The following is a 16,781-nucleotide window of genomic DNA, read 5'->3' as shown; positions in this document are numbered from 1 at the left end:
AACCAATTTACATTCTGTCCAACAACGCATGTTTGAGCCTGTTCCCCGTAGCCTCGCACTGACAGTGTGCTAATGATTTGATATCAGCCAATCTGATCATCGAAACATGGTGCTTATACTTTTCATTTGTGTTCTTTTTCTTATAAATAAGGTTCGCATCTTTCTTAGGCCTAAAATTAAAAAAAGAAACAAAAACGAAAAGCAAAAACAAACAACTCCTTCTAAGCCCTTCCCTGCCCGGTCGACTCAGGACTCCCGGCTGGTGGGCCGCACTGAGCGGGATGTAGGGCGTGGCCGGGGCAGGGGCGGGGCGGCCTCGTAGCCCCGCCCCCAGCCCGCCTCCGGCGGGCCTGGGCGGAGCACGTGGCCCAGTGGGAGGTGCTGCGCTGCCCGATTTATTCCCGTCCAGGAGAAGAAGTGAGAGCCCCCGGGTCTGAACCGCCGAAACGCCGGCTCCCGCGCCCGCGTCCGCCCACCATGCCAGGCCCCCGTCTGCTGACCGCGATCTGTGGCGCGCTCCTCTGCGCCTCCGGCCTCTTCGCCTTCTCCGGTGAGTCGATCGCGCCGCCTCCTCGCCCTCGCCCCTCCTCTCCGCGCCGCTCGGAAGTTCGCGCCGCGCCCTCCCTGTACCTCCTCTGTTTACAAACTTGGTCAAAGAGCCGGGGGCCGCGGAGGGGCGACTTCTCCGGCAGCTCTCGGACGGAAGGCGGGGATGCACTCGGCTGTCTCCGCGCCGGGGGGTTTTGGCCGCTGACGGAGGCTTGAGCGTTGGGCGTGGACCCGGGACACTGGGTGACAGCCCAGCCTCCCCCAGGGATGTGGTTTACACAGAACAAAGGAATCTGCTGTGTAGGGCCTCTCTTTTCCCATCTGTAAAATGAGGCCGGTGAACTGTGAGTCTGACTCGCGCGCCTTCCGCTGGGAAGTTTCTGGGACTCTTGTATTGATAAGTCTTCTCCAGCCAACTTTTCTTGTAACTCTCTCCCAAGCCCTGGCGGCTGGTTAGTTCCCTGGAGTTTTGTCCTCCTCTTAAAAGTAGGTATCTGGTCATATAAACGAAGGGCTGGGGAGTGGATAGAATGGATGAGGCTTCAGTGGGGCCCGGGAGGGGCTGGGAAAAGGGCTGCGGCTCCTGACTCCTCCTCCCCCCCCCCCCCCCGCCCCCGTGGCCTTGGCCTAAAGCTCTATCTTCCTTGGTCCTCCTCCCCCCCGCCTAGGAGGCAACCTGCAGACTGCAGGCTGGGCCTGGGGATGCTCCACCCGCCTCACAGTAGGCTGAGGAAGGGGTGCCCGCAGGGTGGGGGGAGACGGCAAAGACTCTTCAGGTGCAACCCCCGCCCCATCATTTTATTATAGAAAGAGGATTGACCTAAGCAAGGAGGGGGTAGGTTGTTTGTCACAGCGGGACCCTGGCTCTGTCCTCCCAGGTCTGGAGCGGAAGCCTTAAGGCCACTCCAAGCTTCCTCCGGAGACAGTGAGATGGTCTTAAAAGTCCCCTGCCACTCCTCTCTAGCCCCAAAGCCTGAGAGGCCTGGGGAAATCTCCCAAAGAGGCCAGGACCCTAAAATCCCAAAGGTGGTTTTGGAGAGGGGGAGCTGGCTTTTCAGGAGGGGGACGCACCAGGGCTGCAGTGCCCAAGTGAGTCTGTCAAGGGCCTGCCAGGCAGGGGACACCTTTAACTTTCCCATTTTTCTGCTAGCTAGCTTTGCCCTGGTGCGGTTGGGAGAGGGAGAGAGGGGAGTTGGACCTTGCTGGCATGGGGAGCTCAGGGCTCTGGCCATTCCCAAGCCTCTGTCCCGGGTAGTGCCTGCTGCCTGTCAGGTCAGGGAGGGGATTAACCTGCTATTTAAAGCCAATGACTAAATAGCTCCTTGGGAGCTGCCTTAAGCTCCTGAGGCCCACGCTCTAGCGCTCATTAACGGTGCTCTTCCTGGAGCTCCAGCCCAGCTCTCAGGGGCTCTGGGGTTTCAGAAGGGCCTTCCAGCCTGGGATGGTGTGACTCTGGGGAGGAGAAAAGGGTTCTTCTGTCTTATCCCAAATGACAGGTTTGGGTGTGGGGTCTGGGGCAGCCCTTTGGGGTTGCCGAGGCCAGCTAGGAGAGGTTCCACAGGCCTGGCTGACCCAGTGGGCTGAAGTTCACCCAAGTCAAGCAAGGGATTGGGGATAGCGCCTCTGTCCCCCAGGTCCCCAACCAGGAGGCATGTCGTCCTCCTCCGGCCCTCTTCCCATCCCGGGTTTCTCAAACCTGCTCTTCCTCCTCACCCCTCCGCCCACCTTCCTCTCTTACCAGAGGCGAGTTGATAGCCTCCTTGGTGCTCTCCTGGCCTCCTGCCTCACCCGCTCCAGTCACATTGCCACCCAGAGCTGGAGGGATCTTTGTGTGCCTACAAGAGGCCTCTCTGCCCTCGGCCTTTTCTTCACTTTCTCCTTCCCCAAAGAGGGAAGGGGTTTCCCACTCCTCCCTCATGCTTGAGAAGCTCTGATTTTTTTCCCCTGGTGGACAGGGGTGGGGAGGCTGAAAGAAGGATAAGAGCCCCTGTTCTGCAGGATGGAACATCTGAACTTGTTATTCTTTTTTTTTTGTCCCTTTTTGTCTTTTCTAGGGCCGCACCCACAGCATATAGAGGTTCCCAGGCTAGGGGTCTAATTAGAGCTGTAGCCGAGGCAAAGCAGGATCTGAGCCGCGTCTGTGACTTTCACCACAGCCCACAGCAACGCTGGATCCTTAACCCACTGAGCGAGGCCAGGGATCGAACCTGAAACCTCGTGGTTACTAGTCGGATTCGTTAACCACTGAGCCACGATGGGAACTCCAGAACCTGTTGTTCTTAAGAATCCCTCCCCACCTACCTCTTCAGCCGCTCCTTACTGTCCTCCCGCGTAGCATGTCCTCTGTGCTTCTGCTTTTCTTTAGAAAGATCTTTCCTCATTTCTCATGCTGGGCATCCTCCCACTCTGACTTTTCCACCAGTTCGAATGTCCCCACCTCTGAAATGTCCAGCTCTCTGGCAGAAACCAGCCTTCACTGGCCTGTTGTGCAGACCTCTATGAGAGCTCATGGCATCATTACCTGTGTACTTGGCCACCTCTTTCCTCTGGTTGTTTTTTTTTTTTCTTTTTAGGGCTGCACCTGCAGCATAAGGAGGTTTCCAGGCTAGGGGTTGAATTGGAGCTGCAGCCGCCGGCCACAGCCACAGCCACAGCAACGCCAGATCCGAGCCGTGTCTCTGACCTACACCACAGCTCATGGCAACACTGGATCCTTAACTGCCTGAGCAAGGCCGGGGATCGAACCTGCATCCTCATGGATACTAGTCAGGTTCATTACCGCTGAGCCACGACGGGAACGCCTCCTCTGGTTTCTTTAGGCCTGGGCTGCACCTGATTCCTCTGTCTCAGGGACCCAAGATGCACATGGCCGTCGTCATCGTCGGTCCCCCAAATATTTACTGAGTGAGTGATTTGTTGTTTCTGAGTCAGAACTGTCATTACAGGTGACTTCTGTGATTCCAGCCAGTGCCTGAATGGTGGGACCTGTTTGTTGGACCAGGATCCCCAAAACCCCTTCCACTGCCTCTGCCCTGAAGGTTTCACGGGCCTCATATGCAACGAGACTGAGAAAGGTACCTGCCTGGGCCTTGCCTGGCCACTCCCCACCAGCTCCCAGTTGCAGCACAGGCTGCTGGGCGGCGCTCATCCTGAAGTGGGCACTGGTCCTCAGCCCCCTTCCTGTCATCCCCAGCTTTTCCCTGGAAGCTCCCAGGTCATTTGGAAAGCGGGGTGCCTCCTTCATTATTAATGGCCTACACATGACCCTCCTTGGCTCCAGGCGGGACCCAGACCCCGTGGGGCAAGACTGGGGGGGGGTCGGGGGGGAGGTGGGCAGTGGGCTGAGTTTGGGCCAAGGGGCCTTTCGGGCTCGGCGCATCTGCCTGCTGTGTTCCCAGATCCTTCCTGATCCTCTACCCATGTTATCTGCTCTCCCACCCCACCCCCAGGTCCCTGTTTCCCAAATCCCTGCCACAATGATGCGGAATGTGAGGTGATTGATGACGCCCACCGAGGGGATGTCTTTACCCAGTACATCTGCAAGTGCCCTCATGGCTACACGGGCATCCACTGTGAGATCAGTGAGTATCTGGGGGTGCCTGCCCAGGGGCGGGGGGACCCACCCTGAGCCACAGTCCTGTGCTGGCCTTATTCCTGTGTCAGGGCCTCCTCTGGGTAGATTGGGAGTGGGACAGAGCCGAAGGTAGGCTGGGGGGCCGAGGGGGACAGAGGAGGGAGCCTTCGTCCAGCCTGGCCCTCTCTCCTGGGACTGCAGGCCAGGCCTGCGGTCCCTGCAGGGAAGTGAGGGGTGGTGGTGACTCCAGAGGTCGTGGGAGTGTTATTTTCTGCCACCATGAACCAGACACGTAGCATCAGAGTTAAGACCTGGGGTTTTTCCACCTAGAGGGGAGCACCAACGCGATCTTAATCTTTTGGGACCAGGAGGTCAGTTAATGAGACATGGGCCTGAGTTCTGGTCTCGGTTGCAGAACTCAGGGAGGTGGGAGGGGGCTGGGCAGGCTGGGCCGATCCCTCACAGTCAGGCGGTCAGAGGCCCGGCGTGTGCAGAGGGGCTGAGCAGCCTGGCTGCTCGGTTATCTGCTGAGCCACAGAACGGCCCTCTGAGCATAGCTGGGACCTCCCACAAAGCAGGCTTCTTCCTCACCTGTTGTGGTTGGAAGAGTCCACATCCAGGCCCGGGGGGTAGGTGGCGTTAGATTTCTGCAGTCCAGAGGGTCTGTCGCTGAGCATCGTGGGCGGGGGACAGACGGGCTGTAGGCAGATGTGCGGACAGACACCAGGAGGAGGGAGGGCTAGGCCAGCTGTGTGGGAGCCGGCTCCTGGGGGAGGGCAGGTGAAGTGCCTGCAACACCTCTCACCTCAGAGGAGATGGCCCGAGGGCCCTGGGCTGAGGCCAGTGTGTCAGAGACACTGGCTGGACGAATGTGTGGGGGGGGTGTGCGTCACCAAGGCTGAGGGAGCCCTGGGTGGGGCCAAGTGGGCCCACTAATTACTGTGCTGGGAGCCCAGGTAACCCTGGGTGTGCCTGAGTTGGAATTACTCGTCTAGCCTCCCTCTGCTTCTTGGCCTGGGGTCTGTCCCAGGCTGGATAGGGCAGCACCTTGGGCAGAAGAAGGTAGGAGGTGACCACAAAGCCGGAGGACCCTCCCAGAGGGACCTTGGCTGACCCTCCTTATTTGTTTTTGTTTGTTTTGCTTTTCAGCGCCCCACCTGCTGCATAGGGAGGTTCCCAGGCTAGGGGTAGAATTGGAGCTACAGCTGCCAGCCTATACCGCAGCCACAGCAATGTGGGATCCAAGACACATCTTCCATCTACAGCACAGCTCATGGCAACACCGGATCCTTAACCCACTGAGCGAGGCCAGGGATCGAACCCGCGACCTCATGGTTCCTAGTTGGAATTGTTTCTGCTGCGCCATGATGGGAACTCCCCCTCCTTATTTGCTATATAGTGTGTTTCCTTGGAGCCCACAAGGACCCCATGTTTGGGGCCCAAAGGCCCAAAGAATGCACCTTTGGACATGAGAAGGTGGGACAGTGCGGACCTGTTCAGACCTCTGCTCAGCCAGTGGTTGGCTTTAATCTTTCCCCGAGAGAGTGTCATTCCCCGAGAGAGTGTCATTCCCCGAGTTGGACACAAGCCTGGGGTGTTGGGGTGAGGGTGGATCTACTCCGGGTTCTCTGCTTGGGAGCGGAGGCCCAGGCACCCCAGCCCAGCCCCAAGGACCACATCACTGGGGTAGCGGTGAAAGTGATGGGCCTCAAGGCTGGGGGTGACTTCCCAGATGGCTTGGTCAGGACCGGCAGGTGGAAGGGGCAAAGGATTCGAGGGAAAACAGAATGGCACTCACACCCCAGCCAGAAGACTCCTGCCAGTGGGATTCTGGAAAACTCCAGGCAGACGAGCTTGTTGCTCTATGTGTATGTTGTCCACTGTGCATGCTGTCCACTGTGGTGGTGAGGCACCCCTTCCTCCACAGCCATCGTCCTGGGGAAGCCAGGGGCTGGGCTGGATGTGGTGGTCCTCCTGGTGGGGTGGGGACACGAGGAAGAGGAGGTCACACAGGTATATTCTGTCACCAGCCTGCCCCCTTTCTCTGTTAGAATAATTGCTGCTCGGTGCCCTGTAAAAATAAGACCACCTACCGCAGCCTGGCAGGGGCTCCAGTTGCCAATCCCAGCAGTGCCATGAGTGCCCATCTGGTCTGGAACCTTCCGGCAGCCTGGGCCCCAGATCCCCATGAGTCTGCCAGGCCAGGAGTACCTGCTCCTCAGTCCTCATTGTCCCTTTGCAGTCTCTGCTCCGGGTTCTTGGCAGAGCCCATCCTGTCTTGTCCTCATGTGCTCTGGGTCCCACCTGTTTGGGTGGCCCTCTGACTGCCCCCTCCCCTCCCCCCTCCTCCAGTCTGCAATGCACCTCTGGGCATGGAGACGGGTGCCATCGCTGACTTCCAGATCTCCGCCTCGTCCATGCACTTGGGTTTCATGGGTTTGCAGCGCTGGGCCCCGGAGCTGGCCCGCCTGCACCGCGCTGGCATCGTCAATGCGTGGACAGCCAGCAACTATGACAGAAACCCCTGGATCCAGGTGTGGAAGGGATGGCTCGGGGTGGGTGCTGTGATGGGAGGTGAGAAGGGGAGAGGAATGTGCCTGCTTTTGGGGGTCACCACGTGAGGGTTCATAACCGGAGTCCAGGTAGCAAGGTAGCAGCTTCCCATGGGTGCAGTCTCTTTACGTGTAGGGCAGCTTTTTTTTTTTTTTTCTTTTTAGCATAATACCCACGGCATATGGAAGATCCGAGGCCGGGGGTTGAATCTGAACTACAGCTGCAGGCCTACACCACAGCCACAGCAACAAGGGATCCAAGCCGTGTCTGTGACCTACACCAATGGCAATGCCAGATCCTTAACCCACTGAGTGAGGCCAGGGATTGAACCCACATCCTTATGGATAATACTTGGATTTGTTTCCGCTGCGCTACGATGGGAACTCCCAGTATAGGGCAGCTTCGAGGGGCTTGGAGTGGGTGGGTGGGATGAAGGGGAGTGGTTGCTAGGCTGCAGAGGGCCTGTTTGCACTGGATGCAGCCTCTGGGGGCTCATCCTTGTATGCTTCCCTGAGCATAGGGTTCAAAGCCTGAAGAGGGCCACATGAGAAAGTTCCCCTCCTTTATCCTGCTTGGGTTAGGGGAGGGGTGGGGGTGGGAAGAACCCGGCAGACAAGGGTCCTGTCCTCCCTGCCCTGGTCCAGGTGAATCTGCTGCGGAGGATGCGGGTGACGGGCGTGGTGACACAGGGTGCCAGCCGTGCAGGCAGCGCCGAGTACATAAAGACTTTCAAGGTGGCCTACAGCAGTGACGGACGCAAGTTCCAGTTCATCCAGGGTGCAGAGGAGTCAGGAGATAAGGTGAGCTTGTCAGAGCCCTCCAGAAGGGCTGCATTCAGTGCTGTTTGAGGGACCCCAGTGAAGCAAGCCTATCCTGGGTGGGTTTGGCCATGAGGCGGGTTTTCAGGTGCATCTTGGTTCTCAGAAATTGGGAAGCCCAGATTAGTTACAAGTCGTAGACCCATTTTAGAGCTTAGACTAGTGAAACTCAAAAAGCTGCAGTGACTTGTTGAGGGTGACGCTAGTGGTAGAGACAGGATGTATTCAGAGCCTTTGGGGATACCAGGTACAGTTGTACAGGTTGTACACTGCTCAAGGGTATCATTACTGTCACCATTCACAATATAGACATTGTATGTTTGTGTACTTCTGTCTGTAGAATTGTTCTAATAAAGTGGGTGTGTTTTGTTTTTAATTTTTGGCTGTTTAGGGCTGCACCCGAGGCATATGGAGGTTCGCAGGCTAGGGGTCAAATTGGAGCTACAGCTGCCAGCCTATGCCATAGCCACAGCAATGCCAGATCCGAGCCACATCTGTGACCTACACCACAGCTCACGGCAATGCCAGATCCTTAACCCACTGAGTGAAGCCACGGATCGAACCTGCAACCTCATGGTTCCTAGTCAGATTTGTTTCTGCTGTGCCACGACGGGAACTCCAAAATGTTTTTTTTGTTTGTTTGTTTTGCTTTTTGGTCTTTTTAGGGCTGCACTTGCATCATATGGAGGTTCCCAGGCTAAGGGTCTAATTAGAGCTGTAGCCCCTGGCCTACACCACAGCCACAGCAACTCCGGATCCGAGCTGCGTCTGCAACCTGCACCACAGCTCACAGCAACGCCAGACCCTTAACCCACTGAACAAGGCCAGGGATCGAACCTATGTCCTCATGGATACTAGTCAGCTTTGTTACCGCTGAGCCACGACAGGAACTCCTAACAAAGTGTTTTGAGAAAGGTGCACCTTTTCCTAACTTCCACAGAGGCACACCATAGATCATTGGTGGCCCTGTGTGACAGACGGGGGCTTATGCCCAGGCTTCATGGTGACCAAGGAAGGTCCAAAAAGAGGAATCTGTGTTGAGGACTGTGAGGTGGCCAGAGGAAGGGCTGAACCCCTGCTGGCTCAGCTAAGCCCCCTCTGCCTCCAGGCTGAAAGGGGCAGGGGAGGTGGGACTGCCCACACTGACTCACTCCTGCTTCTTCCCTCCTAGATATTTATGGGTAATTTGGACAACAGCGGCTTAAAGGTCAACCTGTTTGAGGTCCCTCTGGAGGTGCAGTATGTGAGGCTGGTGCCCATCATCTGCCACCGGGGCTGCACACTCCGCTTTGAGCTCCTTGGCTGTGAGCTGAGTGGTGAGTGTTGGGGGCTTCGGCATCCCCGGAGATGGCCTTCCACATGCTGAGCTGGGGAGGGTGGCAGTGAGGCCTGGGAAGCTGGGCTCCCCCAGGACATGGCCACCAGAGGGCTCTCCTGGCCCGCTTTGGGTGTTCACTCTCTGCTGGTTGGCAGAAGAAAAAAGATCCCACTTCAGTTTTCAAAGTGTTTTCACTCTGATTTGGTTCCTTGAGCTTCTCAAACATGTAAGGTAGTTCTGTTTTGCAGATGTCTGTTTCACCACAAGGGCGGGGGTTTGGTTTTATTCATTGCTGCGTTCCCAGTGCCTAGACCAGTGCCGGATCATAGGCGCTCAATCAATATTTGTTGAATGAGTGAGTGAGTGAATGAATGAATGAATGGGGAAAGTGAAGCCCAGATAAATTATCTGTCAAGGACACACAGCTGGTAGGTATTCAAAGTTAGTCTGGGGAGTTCCTGCCATGGCTCAGTGGTAATAGACCCAACTAGTATCCATGAGGATATGGGTTCAGTCCCTGGCCTCGCTCAGTGGGTTAAGGATCCAGTGTTGCAGTGAGCTGTGGTGTAGGTCCAGATGTGGCTTGGATCCCTTGTTGCTGTGGCTGTGGTGTAGGCTGGCAGCTACAGCTCCAATTTTACCCGTAGCCTGGGAACCTCCATATGCCAAGGGTGCAGCCCTAAAAGGACCAAAAGGAAAAAAAAAAAAAAAAAAAGGAAGAACTTAGTCTGAATCCCTAGGCTTTTGACACCCACCCATCCACTGTTTGTCCCCCCAAACCCTTAGTCTGCATTCAGGAGAAACAAGGGGTTTCTAGGGCCATAGGATCATAGGGCTGGAGCTGGTGACTCTTGGTGCCCTTTCCAGAGAGATTCTGTGATGGAGGGCTAGGGGACCAGAAAGGGACAGGTTTTTGCTGAGCCATAAAAACTCAGCATTGAATAGTCGGGGTGCAGGGATTGGGCTAAAGGCCTTATCTCAGCCCAGCCCCCTCTGAGGGCGGGTATTTCCGGCTCTTTGCAGCCACAGTGCCACCTGCTGGCCACCAGCAGAACTTTAGGGCTCCCTAGGCAGAGCTGCAGGGCGGAGGTTGTTCTCTGCTTCTCATTGTCCCCAAGACCCACCCTTTCTGGCACCTGTTCCTTTTATCCCATTTTGGTTACCACCCAGTGCCCCTCAGGGCCGAGGTCGGTGTGTGGGGTTAGTCTTGTTTGTAAAGCGTGAGCTTAAGTCAGCCTGTTCTAGCTCCCTGGGAACACTGCCTTCTGAGCCTGATCGTTTTAAGTGGTGAGTGACTTTGCCTTCTGCTGAAAGGAAATTCAGGTGGTTGGTAGAGGACAGAGACAGGTCTGGGGGCCACCATCCTGGGCTCTTCTCTCTGGAGACCCTCACCTCTTGCCGTCACAGTCTGAAGCCTCTGGCTATTTCAGTTACCTTCCTGAGCCTGTCACCTCCGGGTCCCTCTAAGGCCAGGGGAGGGTGGATCTGGTGAGGTGAGGAAGTGAATGTTCCCTGTCTGCTTTCCCTCAAGGGCCAGACTGTCTCCTTTCCCTCATAGGCATTCCAGGCGGCTGGAGAGAGCGTTGGTGTGCACCTCTCTGCATGTGCGTGTGCACTTGTGCAGTTGTGTGGGGCTGAGGTCTCGGCATTTCCACACATGCTCTGCACCAAGGTTCCTCTGTTCCAGCAGGCACAGTGTCTTTGGTGAATCGATTAGTTATTTACCCCAGGAGAGATGTTTTTTTAGGATATTTATTAAGCTCCTTCTAAGTGTCTGGCTCATAGGAACAGTACAGGTGAAATCCCTGACCTCATGGAAATTGCATTCTTCTTCTTCTTCTTCTTCTTTTTTTTTTTTTTTTTTTTTTTTTTTTTTTTTTTGGCTTTTTCAGGGCCGCACCTGCAGCATATGGAGGTTCCTGAGTCCAGGGATCGAATCTGCATCCTCATGGATCCTAGTCGTATTTGTTTCTGCTGAGCCATGACGGGAACTCCCAGAATCCTCATTTTAACAGGGAGAAGCATTGCTGTGGTACCTCACTTTGCAGGAGGGGAGTCTGAGGACCCGAGACTGGAAGGGACTGCCCAGGGTCACATGGCGAGTGATGGAGCTCAGTCCTTCTCTCCGCTTGGTGCCCCTCCTAATGGCATTTTATCTGGAAGGCTGTCTGACTTCCTGGGGGGAAGTGGCCCAGAAGTGAAGGAGGGGGGTGCATGAACTCCTGTAAGCAGATGGTCTGTAGAAGGGTCCACCTTGAGCAAGCGATGCCTTGGTGGCCTCAGTGGCTTGCTCCAAGCTTGTGCCAGTGTCATGGCTCTCCGGGTCTGGAGCTGAGAGATGAGCCACCCCCCAGCCCAGCAGCCTCTCTCTGTGGGGAGAGGGTGGAGCTGACCTGGTGCACAGCTGCCCTCACAAGGAAATGGCACGGCTGGTCTCATCAGCTCACTCTGGAACCATATGTCTTTAGTGGCAAGGGTGGGAGCATCTGGGGAGGCAGAGATGGAAAGCATCATGAACCATAGCCTGCTCTCAGATGGGGCCACGGCTTTCCAGACCCACGCCCACCCCCGATTCTGCAGAGGGACAGGCAGAATGGAGTGGAGGTTCTGTTACATGTGAGACATGCCCATCGTTCTCTTGGGAGTCTTTTTTTTTTTACCTTTTAGGGCTTTGCCTGCAACATATGGAAGTCCCCAGGCTAGGGATCCAATTGAAGCTGCAGCTGCTGGCCTATGCCACAGCCACAGCAACACGGGATCCGAACTGCATCTGAGACTTACACCACAGCTCATAGCAACACTTGATCCTTAACCCACTGAGTGAGGCCAGGGATCGAACCCGTGTCTTCATGGATACTAGTTGGGTTCATTACCGCTGTGCCACGATGGGAACATCCTCTTGGGAGTTTTATCGCCTGCCCATCCTTGACTGCTCTGGCTGCCTGCAGGTACAAAACAGCTGGGCATATTCCCGGTGTTCGGGGCAGGCCCCGAGTGAAATCAAGGCCAGCTTCTCAGGCAGCCCTCCCAGGCCTGTCTGAGTGCACGCCCTGTAGTGAGTGTGTGAAGGCCCTTTGGGAGGGGCTGCTGGGCAGAGATTCAGGGATCTTCCTAAGCCCCAGGAGCTCTGATTTTTCAGCTTCCACCTGCTGGAGAGCAGGAATGCTGTCCTGGTCATTGCCGGGTCACCACCAGGCAGGTGTTCATGGCTCTGGTTGCGTGCATGCATAAGTGGTGGAGATAGTATCGTAGTGTGGCTGGTGATGAGGAGTGTGTGTGTGTGTGACTTAGGCACAGTGCTTAAAGGCTCTCAGCCTCAGTCTTCTCATCTGTGGAATGGGGTTACTGTTCATTCTGGTTTGGGGGCGGTAGATTGAATGACTGAAGTAAGTACTGAATCGATGCAATGGGTGTTATTAACCCTCTGGATGGTACTCGCAGGACTCAGTGTAGGAAGTGCTATGAGTCGGAGGAGGGAGAAGTCCCACCCAAGTGAGGTGGTCTGGGCAGCTCCTTGGAGGAGGCATCTCACAGTCTGGCCTTGAAGGAGGGTGGGAGGTGATGGGTCAGGGTCTGCCCTGGGGCACGGGGACACGAGTGGTAGGTGACCTCTGCAGAGAAAGTGGGGGGTGGTTTGGGGGGCTGAATTGCGGAGCAGGTGGGGCAGCCACAGGACAGTAGAGCTGTTGGTTCTGAAAGGTGGAAGGAGCCTCTGTCTGTGGTCCAAGGGAAGGCCAGAGGCTGGGCAGGAGCCGGAGTTGTTTTCTCCTTCATCGCCTCCCACTCACACCCCGGGGAGGCTGCGGATCCCAGATCTGAGTGACAGAACCCCCCTTTGGCTGGCAGGATGCGCTGAACCCCTAGGCCTGAAGGACAACACCATCCCCAACAAGCAGATCACAGCCTCCAGCTTCTACAGGACCTGGGGCCTGAGTGCCTTTAGCTGGTATCCCTTCTATGCGCGGCTGGATAATCAGGGCAAGTTCAATGCCTGGACCGCCCAGTCCAACAGTGCCTCTGAGTGGCTGCAGGTGGGTCAAGCTTCCTCCTGGGAAACAGGGTGGGGGTAGGGTGGGGTTGGGTGCGATTGGGTGGGGTGGCTAGATCTTTGACCTGGGCCCAGCGAGCTTTCTGCTCCCTGGAGGGAGTTTCTGCAATGCTTTGGTTTTGCTCTGTCTTCCTCTCATGCCCCCACCTTTCTCCTGATTCTGTGACTTCAGAGGGGGGATAGTGGGGGTGCTCAGGGCTGCTTTCTGAGGCCCCCAGCCCTGGGTGGTGAAGGTGTATATGTGTAGGGGGGGCCGCCTCCATTGGCTGCCACCTGGTGAGAAGGCTGAGCCCATGGACAGGAGGGAGTTGGAGAAGGGACATGGGTCCCAGACACCCCGGGATTTTCTGCCTGAACATAGAGGATGCACTTTAACGCACTGTCTGAGAACACGCCATGGGACAGCCCTTGGGTTTCCTTGAAATTTGAAAACAGGGGAGTCATAGACAATCAGAGCATCCCTGAGCTCCCTGGCGGTGCAGTGGGTTAAAGAGCCTGGCGTTGTCCCTGCTGTGGCTCTGGTTGCTGCTGTGGCACGGGTTCGATCTCTGGCCTGGGAACTTTTGCGTGCTATAGTCATGGCCCAAAACAAAAGGCCTGGGTTTAAAAACAAAAAGACAGGCTTTCTTCTTCTTCTTCTTCTTCTTCTTCTTTTTTTTTTGCTTTTTAGGGCTGTACCTGTGGCATATTGAAATTCCCAAGGTAGGGGTCAAATCAAAGCTGCAGCTGCCGGCCTACACCACAGCCACAGCAACACGGGATCCGAGCTGTGTCTGCGACCTACACCACAGCTCAGGGCAACACTGGATCCCTATTCCCCTGAGCGAGGCCAGGGATCAAACCCACATCCTCATGGAGCCTAGTCGGGTTTGTTAACCACTGAGCATGACAGGAACTCCAAGACAGGCTTTATGCTTAAAAAAAGAAAGACAACCATAGCATCCACTCATCTTCTAGTTGAGGGAACCAGGTCCTGACAGGGTAAGGACTTCCTGGGGCTCACCTGCTGGTTGGCAGTGAATTGGGTTTGCAGCCTGGGTCTTGGCACTGCCTGCCCAGGGGCTAGCAGGCAGGCTCCTTGGGATGGGCAGGGGTGGGGGCAGAAGGGGTGTCTCTGGGTTCCAAGGAGCCTGTGGGGCCAGGTTCCATGACCAGCTGCTCACCTTGGGACCCCCTCAGGACCCATATCAGGCTGAGGACAGCCCTGCAGGGGCCTCAGGAGCAGGTCATGCGCCTGTATGTGGTTGCGGCCTCTCCTGTCCCTCTTCCCATCATGCGAGAGGTTGGCCGTGAGTTCGGGGCCCTTGCCCTGAAATCTGAGCTTCATCACAGTGAAGGGCTTAACGTGTCTGACCAAGTAGGTGGAGTTATTTCTGCCAGCTTTATAGACAGGGAAACAGGCTCTGCCAAGCGAAGTGGTTTCCCCCAAACTAGAATGGACGCCCCAGTGTGTCTGCCTTTACGTGCTTCCTGGAGATGTTCCAGAGCAAGTGGGGTTGATTTTGTCCCCCTGTAGATTGACCTGGGCTCCCAGAGGCGAGTAACTGGCATCATCACCCAGGGAGCCCGAGATTTTGGCCACATCCAGTATGTGGCAGCCTACAAGGTGGCCTACAGCGACGATGGTGTGAGCTGGACCGAGTACAGGGACCAGGGGGCCCTGGAAGGCAAGGTGAGTGCATGCCCAGCCATCCTTGCTGCCTGCCTCCCCAGTGCCCTGCGCGTCTGACGGGGGGCCCTCCTGTCACCCCCTCTGCCCCCAGATCTTCCCTGGCAACTTGGACAACAATTCCCACAAGAAGAACATGTTTGAGACGCCTTTCCTGACCCGCTTTGTGCGCATCCTGCCTGTGGCCTGGCACAACCGCATCACCCTTCGTGTGGAGCTGCTGGGCTGTTAGCGGGTGGGGGGGCCCGGGTGAAGTGGCGGGCAGGGCCGTGGGGGCACCCGCCCGTCCCCTGGTCCTCCTGGCCTTCTGGGACCTGCTGCCTCCTCCTCCTGCCCTCCCGATTGTAGCTGACCTGGGGGCGGGGGGTTCAGTCACCTCTCCCTCCCTCCTTCCCTCCCCCTTCCCCCCACATGCCCCTGGTGCCCGGCCCTCATGCCATCCTGTTTTCTTAGGCATGGTGGGAGTCTGAGATAGACAGGGAAGGGCGAAGGCGGGGATATGGGTCACCTGCACCTCTCTGGTCCCTGCTCCCGGCTTCTTGCCTCCCTGGCCCATCACCCACCCTCCTCGTTCCCCTGGCCCTGAGGCCCCAGCCCAGAGAGAAGATCTCTTCTTGCCCCTCAGCCGTGAGGCCCGATGTCACCACTCCTGTTGCTGCCACCAAGCCCCCCAACCCCTCTCCCACTTCCCTCCAGGGACCTATCTTGCCCCTTGTCCTGAAGCCTCGGAGGGTGGATGTGGGGGGCCCTCTGTACCGATTCTGCACCCCAGAGTACACAGGCAACTTCCAAAATATATTTATATCACCCCCTGAACTCTCTCGAAGTGGTTCCTCTTTGCTCTGTTGAAATGTGCATTGGCTTTGGCTGGTTCCCCCCTTAGGCATTCTGGTGTCACCTGCCTTCTGACTACGGAGAGGCAGGAGCTACGGTGGGGGGGTCCCACGGGAGGGGCCAGGACTGTTCCCCTCGGTCCTCCCACTCTTCAGACCCCTGCGGCCCTGGGGTAGCTGCTGTCAGGCGAGCGGCCCAGGGAGCCCATGCAGAGGCCAGCTTTTGGATGCCTTTGCTCCGGTCCCACACCGGAAGACAGGCCAAGGCTGCTGGTTTTCCCCATCTGCAGTTTGCGTGTTCTCTGCAACGGGAGGGGGGAGTGGTGGAGTGGGGGTTGGGGTGGGCTGAAGGAACTATTAGAAACTCTATGAACCCCGGCTGCAGTCAGAGCTGTAGGAGGCCCTGGGGTGCGGTGTCTCGTCATGGGGGAGGGGGCCGGGGTTCTGCCAAGCAGGCAGGAGGCCTCCTGGCCAAACCCACTGGTTCCTGGGAGGCCACTGGCAACTTCCCTCCTGGGCCTGTACCCCTCTCCCCACCCTCACACCCACCCGCCCAGGCCGCAGGCCAGTGATCTAGGGGAGGGCTGGCCGATGAGTAAAGGGGGAGGTGAAACATCCCAGCATTCAATGCCTGGGGACACTAGATGAGTTTTCCTGAGCAGCCTTTGGGAGCCAGGCCGTGCTATGTACAAGTACCTCCAGGCAGCAGATCTGGCCAGGCAGCTGCCAAGGCGAAGGTGTGGCTTTGTTGGAAGGTCCTCAGGGAAATTAGGATGGAAGGTCCCCCCCCCCCATCTGTTACCAGGGCTTCTTGGCTGGGAAGGGACAGAAGAAAAGGCCCTGGCCGTGGAGGTCTCTGAAGAAGCTGAGCACGTGGGGTCCCCACTGCTGCGAACCCCTGGGCCCACGTCTTCCTGTTTCAGAGCTCTGCCCCCTGGAGCCGCATGGGTTGGGTTTGGAGTCACTCCTTCGGGGTGGTTGCTGGCCTCAGGTCTCCTTTCCTGCCACCATCCTGCTCTGGCCTCTTCTGGGGACTGGCAGACAGTGGAAGAAGCATCTTTCACCATGCCCCAGCCCTTTCGACCCCCGCATCTCTGCTCTGGGGTGGTTCTGCTTCCCCCAGAATTAATTGTGGTTCAAGCCTTGTTAGAACCCAGGAATCCCACCTGCAGAGGGGGAAACAGAGCTTCACTCCCATGTGTCAACTTGTCCCTCTTTGAGGCATTGAATTTTCTGCAGGCCAGACTCATTGGCTGGCTGGCAGGGTGGTCTGGTGAGCAGTGGTCACAAGTCCCCCACCTGGCCCAGGAGACCCAAGGTGACTCCAGAATTGCCTAAGCCACCTCTCAGTCCCTTCTTCCACTCCTCTTTGCAGCCTTGGATGTGTTGGCCTTCTGAAAGTCCCCCTCCTGGGACCCT

At 56.9% G+C, this 16,781-nt stretch overlaps 1 protein-coding gene across 1 annotated transcript; it reads left to right on the top strand.

Moving 5' to 3' along the window:
* The first annotated feature begins 429 nt into the window (after positions 1 to 429).
* MFGE8 (milk fat globule EGF and factor V/VIII domain containing) lies at positions 430 to 14,761 on the top strand. Its single transcript, NM_001122984.1, has 9 exons — positions 430 to 550; positions 3,495 to 3,623; positions 3,999 to 4,130; positions 6,476 to 6,657; positions 7,321 to 7,476; positions 8,666 to 8,810; positions 12,659 to 12,843; positions 14,377 to 14,532; positions 14,624 to 14,761. The coding sequence occupies exons 1-9, from the start codon at positions 478 to 480 to the stop codon at positions 14,759 to 14,761; spliced, it is 1,296 nt and encodes a 431-aa protein (NP_001116456.1). The 5' UTR covers positions 430 to 477.
* Positions 14,762 to 16,781: the final 2,020 nt, after the last annotated feature.

The sequence above is a fragment of the Sus scrofa genome, chromosome 7 (assembly GCF_054392235.1).
Source record: "Sus scrofa isolate SSC_HxYL_T2T_F1_AM1 chromosome 7, Sscrofa_HxYL_maternal_Yorkshire_Landrace_v2.0, whole genome shotgun sequence".
In the NCBI taxonomy this organism is placed as follows: Eukaryota; Metazoa; Chordata; class Mammalia; order Artiodactyla; family Suidae; genus Sus; species Sus scrofa.
This window is presented reverse-complemented; position numbering and strand designations above follow the sequence as displayed.